General features: G+C 38.3%; 1 protein-coding gene across 1 annotated transcript in view; it reads left to right on the plus strand.

Annotated features, from left to right (window-relative positions):
- Nucleotides 1-495, plus strand: part of LOC134291199 (uncharacterized protein DDB_G0271670-like) — a gene marked incomplete at both ends in the record, with an annotated part of 1,116 nt that extends 621 nt beyond the window's left edge. The window contains one exon of the mRNA XM_062858671.1: nt 1-495. This exon is cut by the window's left edge and continues 621 nt beyond it. Within this exon, the coding sequence (XP_062714655.1) occupies nt 1-495 (495 nt within the window).
- Between the last annotated feature and the right edge of the window lie 3,308 nt (nt 496-3,803).

Genomic DNA, 3,803 nt, shown 5'->3' on the forward strand with positions numbered 1-3,803 from the left:
TCATCATCATCATCATCATCATCATCATCATCATCATCATCATCATCATCATCATCATCATCATCATCATCATCATCATCATCATCATCATCATCATCATCATCATCATCATCATCATCATCATCATCATCATCATCATCATCATCATCATCATCATCATCATCATCATCATCATCATCATCATCATCATCATCATCATCATCATCATCATCATCATCATCATCATCATCATCATCATCATCATCATCATCATCATCATCATCATCATCATCATCATCATCATCATCATCATCATCATCATCATCATCATCATCATCATCATCATCATCATCATCATCATCATCATCATCATCATCATCATCATCATCATCATCATCATCATCATCATCATCATCATCATCATCATCATCATCATCATCATCATCATCATCATCATCATCATCATCATCATCATCATCATCATCATCATCATCATCATCATCATCATCATCATCATCATCATCATCATCATCATCATCATCATCATCATCATCATCATCATCATCATCATCATCATCATCATCATCATCATCATCATCATCATCATCATCATCATCATCATCATCATCATCATCATCATCATCATCATCATCATCATCATCATCATCATCATCATCATCATCATCATCATCATCATCATCATCATCATCATCATCATCATCATCATCATCATCATCATCATCATCATCATCATCATCATCATCATCATCATCATCATCATCATCATCATCATCATCATCATCATCATCATCATCATCATCATCATCATCATCATCATCATCATCATCATCATCATCATCATCATCATCATCATCATCATCATCATCATCATCATCATCATCATCATCATCATCATCATCATCATCATCATCATCATCATCATCATCATCATCATCATCATCATCATCATCATCATCATCATCATCATCATCATCATCATCATCATCATCATCATCATCATCATCATCATCATCATCATCATCATCATCATCATCATCATCATCATCATCATCATCATCATCATCATCATCATCATCATCATCATCATCATCATCATCATCATCATCATCATCATCATCATCATCATCATCATCATCATCATCATCATCATCATCATCATCATCATCATCATCATCATCATCATCATCATCATCATCATCATCATCATCATCATCATCATCATCATCATCATCATCATCATCATCATCATCATCATCATCATCATCATCATCATCACTCCCCCAGCACATCCGGTGGGAAATCTCACTCTCCCATCCGACTTCCACGTTTGGTATTTCTGCTAGAGAAACTCTCTCCCCCCAGCAGATCCGGTGGGAAATCTCACTCTCCCATCCGGCAGAAGCGCTCGCACTTCCACATTTGGTGCTTCTGCTGGAGAAACTCTCTCCCCCAGCAGATCCGGTGGGAAACCTCACTCTCCCATCCGGCGGAAGCGCTCGTACTTCCGCATTTGGTGTTTCTGCTGAAGAAACTCTCTCCCCCAGCAGATCCGGTGGGAAATCTCACTCTCCCATCCGGCATAAGCGCTCGCACTTCCACGTTTGGTATTTCTGCTGGAGAAACTCTCTCCCCCAGCAGATCCGGTGGGAAATCTCACTCTCCCATCCGGCGGAAGCGCTCGCACTTCCACGTTTGGTATTTCTGCTGGAGAAACTCTCTCCCCCAGCAGATCCGGTGGGAAATCTCACTCTCCCATCCGGCGGAAGCGCTCGTACTTCCACATTTGGTGTTTCTGCTGGAGAAACTCTCTCCCCCAGCAGATCCGGTGGGAAATCTCACTCTCCCATCCGGCATAAGCGCTCGCACTTCCACATTTGGTGTTTCTGCTGGAGAAACTCTCTCCCCCAGCAGATCCGGTGGGAAACCTCACTCTCCCATCCGGCATAAGCGCTCGCACTTCCACGTTTGGTATTTCTGCTGGAGAAACTCTCTCCCCCAGCAGATCCGGTGGGAAATCTCACTCTCCCATCCGGCGGAAGCACTCGCACTTCCACATTTGGTGTTTCTGCTGGAGAAACTCTCTCCCCCAGCAGATCCGGTGGAAAACCTCACTAAATCACATTTCACTACCGATTGCGCCATGTCGTATTCGAAATCTAATATTATTATTTACAAAAACAAAATTCTAATTCTACGTCGACCGTTCTTTGTAACACTCGTCATATAACTGAAGGGAAATTTATATCGATCCGTTCGCTTCTTTTTCTTCCCTTGAGTTCATTTCAGTATCTGTCATCAATACACACTCAACGTAAACTACGTAAAGGTGATTCGATTTTACTCATTACTATCCGCCTCGTATTCACTACAGGGTGGTTCAAAATTTTGAAATCTGTTGATTATGGAAAGCATGTAAAAATAATCGATAATAAGCTATCACGATGTGCTTTCTGAACGTAGGTTTTGATTAACCTTTTTATTTGGGGGTTCTTAAATCATGTATTGGTATTGAAATAAACTATAATTGTGTATTTGTTGCTGTTAGGGTGGTCCAATATCTTCAAAACTACATAAATCATTAGAAAAAATCGTTTACCTACGTTTTCTTTCAATGGATCAATTTAGATACACACCAATATTGGCTGACAAGACGTGGTCTATTCTCAGGGACTGCCCATAGACCACGTGACATTTTACGGTGGGTGCACGGAGGTGTGTTAATTCAATTGTTATAGGGTCAGATAGTCTAATACAGTGGTTTTTCGATTTTATCACGGTCAAAAAAAATTTTACCGTGAATTCAGCGAAACCGTGAATTTGGCGAAATGAAAAATAAATGAAATTTTTCTGTTAAAAATCAATAAACTGCAAAATGTTTGAATCGTAATTCACAGCTTTAGTAATTTATCAATGAATGTATTGTTCAGGCGCTGTCCATGCACTACAGAGACCCATTTCGGGTAACATCCAACAACCATCTCCCCCTGTAGACTTTCGTTCTAACAAAATTTTGAATGTTTTTATGGACCGAAGACTTTATCCAGATCTACCCCATCCCCCCTCTCCCTTGAAGTCTACGTAGTTTATGTACGGACCAATCGTGTTTCGCAGTCAAGACTTACAAGGACATTGTACTATTCTCGCGCTTAGTATCATACAGGCGTTTATACAATGATTGATTTGTTCTTCAATTTTCTCTTTTGTTAATAACTTAGCTAGCAAATTATTTTCGGTTGTTTTCGTTGTTCTAGAAGCTTGTCCTAGTCGTCCATCACCGAAACATACCAAGATATTATCCAAACATTGAACGTATTTCTCGGAATAATCCGAAGAGAAAATCGATGAAGAAAAAACGATCATTGTAGATATGCCCGTATGATACCAAGCGCGAGAATTAAAGAAGTTTTTTAGTAGATTATCGAAAGTCTCTTTTATATATGTAGCTGTAAGAAATAATCAGAAAATTTACTAAATGGAATTGCATTTATTTCAATGAACGAGGTAATGGAAACTGAAGCAGCAATCATGAACGTGAAGAAACAAAAAATAGTAATCTTGTCAAATTTACTGTGAATTGTCTTCTAAAGTTTATTCGTCAAATCTTCAAAGTTTCCATAATCTAACTAATCGTTTTTATATGAATTGCTTCCCTACCGGTTTTCATTAATTAGACATTTACAATCTTTATTTTTGAAATGGTAAATGTGCAATGACCAAAAAAAGTCATCAAAATAAAAATAAAATATTAATAATTTGTGAAAATTATTTACTCGGTTTTATATTTACTCTGAGATTTAAAACCT

This window comes from Aedes albopictus, chromosome 3, assembly GCF_035046485.1.
Source record: "Aedes albopictus strain Foshan chromosome 3, AalbF5, whole genome shotgun sequence".
Taxonomy (NCBI): Eukaryota; Metazoa; Arthropoda; class Insecta; order Diptera; family Culicidae; genus Aedes; species Aedes albopictus.